This window comes from Phaseolus vulgaris, chromosome 11 (assembly GCF_051622355.1).
Source record: "Phaseolus vulgaris cultivar YP4 chromosome 11, ASM5162235v1, whole genome shotgun sequence".
NCBI lineage: Eukaryota > Viridiplantae > Streptophyta > Magnoliopsida > Fabales > Fabaceae > Phaseolus > Phaseolus vulgaris.
Genome location: NC_143508.1, coordinates 46298989 through 46300812, shown reverse-complemented (window position 1 = coordinate 46300812; position 1824 = coordinate 46298989). Strand labels below are relative to the sequence as shown.

Genomic DNA, 1824 nt, shown 5'->3' with positions numbered 1-1824 from the left:
TGTGCAAGGATTAAAAACTGATCTTAACATGGATTCTAAACACCTAAACTAAACCCAAACAAAAAGCAACACCGCTTCATCTTTAACTTGGATTTGAAACATCAAGGAACAAGGTATGACTCTGAACCTTGTGTATCAGTACCAGAAGAAATCAAAGTTTTAATGTTGAAAGTTGTCTCATAAGCTAAAGATGCCTCATTGAAGAAAATAAAATTCAATAGTCTTGGACAAACTGATGGTGAGGAGGAAGACAGTGAAAGTATAACTAGCAAGATGTTTAAAAGTAAATCTACATCTCCTGATGGTTTTCAAGCTACTCTGAATCAAATATACGAGAGAGGTGAGAAAGAAAAAGTTGATGCTCAAATTGCTGAATTTTTCTACAAAAGTGTCATCCCATTCAATATTATTAGAAATCCAGCTTTTGCAAAGATGTGTGACATGATTGGTAGATATGGTGTTCGCTATAAACCTCCAACATATCATGATATTAGAAAGAAGCTTCTAAAATAAGTCATGGACAAAACTGATATAGAACTTCAAGAATATAAGGATGAAAGGAAGAGAACAAGTTGTACCATTATGTCTGATGGATGGACAAACAAGAAAAGACGTTCAATTTGAAATTTTTGGTGAACAGTCCTAAAGGAACTGTGTTTCTCTAATCATTAGATACCTTAAACATCCCAAAAACTGCAGAAAAAGTATTTAAAATGTTGGATAATGCGATAGAATTTGTTGGTGAGGAAAATGTAGTGCAGGTAGTTACTGATAATGCTGCAAATTTCAAGGCAGCTAGAGAATTGTTCATGCAAAAAAGGGAGCACTTATATTGGACTCTATGTGTTGTCCATTGTATTGATTTAATATTTGAAAATTTTGAGAAGCAATTAAAGGTCCATGAAACTACTATCAAGAAGGGAAAAAGGATCACTACCTACATTTATGGTAGAGCAATGCTAATTACCATTTTGAAAACATTCACAAATGGAAGGGACTTGATAAGGCCTGAAATGACTAGATTTGATACAACATACTTAACTCTAGCTTGTTTGTATGAAATGAAAACATCATTGATAACCATGTTTAACTCTGAAAAATGGAAAATAGGCAAGTTTGGAAATTCACAGGAAGGGAGAAAAGTTCAAAATGTGGTATTAGTCGATTTTGGAAGAATGTAATTATCTGCTTAAAAGTTGTTGCCCCTCTTATGGTGGTCCTTCGATTGGTATATTTGGATGTAAAACCCGCAATGGGATTTATATATGAGGGGGTGGATGTTGTTTTTTCTCGACAAGTGTACCGAATCAACTGTAATATAGTACTCTTTAAAGTACGAATGTCAAACCCACAAGGAACAATTCTACTTAAGAAGTTCTGTTATAAAATTCATCAAGTGTAAATAATAATTTTGAGAACTTGTTCATAACCAAATTAAAGATTTCACAAGTAACTCAAAGGTTTAGGTTTTGATTCAACCAAAAACAAAACTAACTTATCAAATATAGAGAAAGATACTTGGGATTGAATCTGATTTTTGGTAAGATTTATAGAACTTGTGTTGTCACACATCAAAGGCACTTTGTTGACTTTCAACTCAAAATCTTCTAGTTGTTGTTTAATCCAAAAGATTTGTGCACAACAACTTCCAACTGCAATGTATTCAGCTTTTGCAGCTGAAAGGGCCACACAAGCTTGCTTTTTGCTATGCCAAGATATGAGACTTGAGTCAAGAAGAAGACAAGTCCCACTTGTGCTTTTTCCATCCAATTTGCACCCTGCAAAATCAGAATCAAAGTATCCAACTAAACGTATTGGAGAATG

At 33.8% G+C, this 1824-nt stretch overlaps 1 protein-coding gene across 1 annotated transcript; it reads left to right on the top strand.

Annotated features, from left to right (window-relative positions):
* Positions 1-713: 713 nt before the first annotated feature.
* Positions 714-1181, top strand: LOC150023299 (uncharacterized). The gene has a single exon (XM_090297795.1). It carries the CDS (start codon positions 714-716, stop codon positions 1179-1181), a length of 468 nt encoding a protein of 155 aa, XP_090153921.1.
* Positions 1182-1824: the final 643 nt, after the last annotated feature.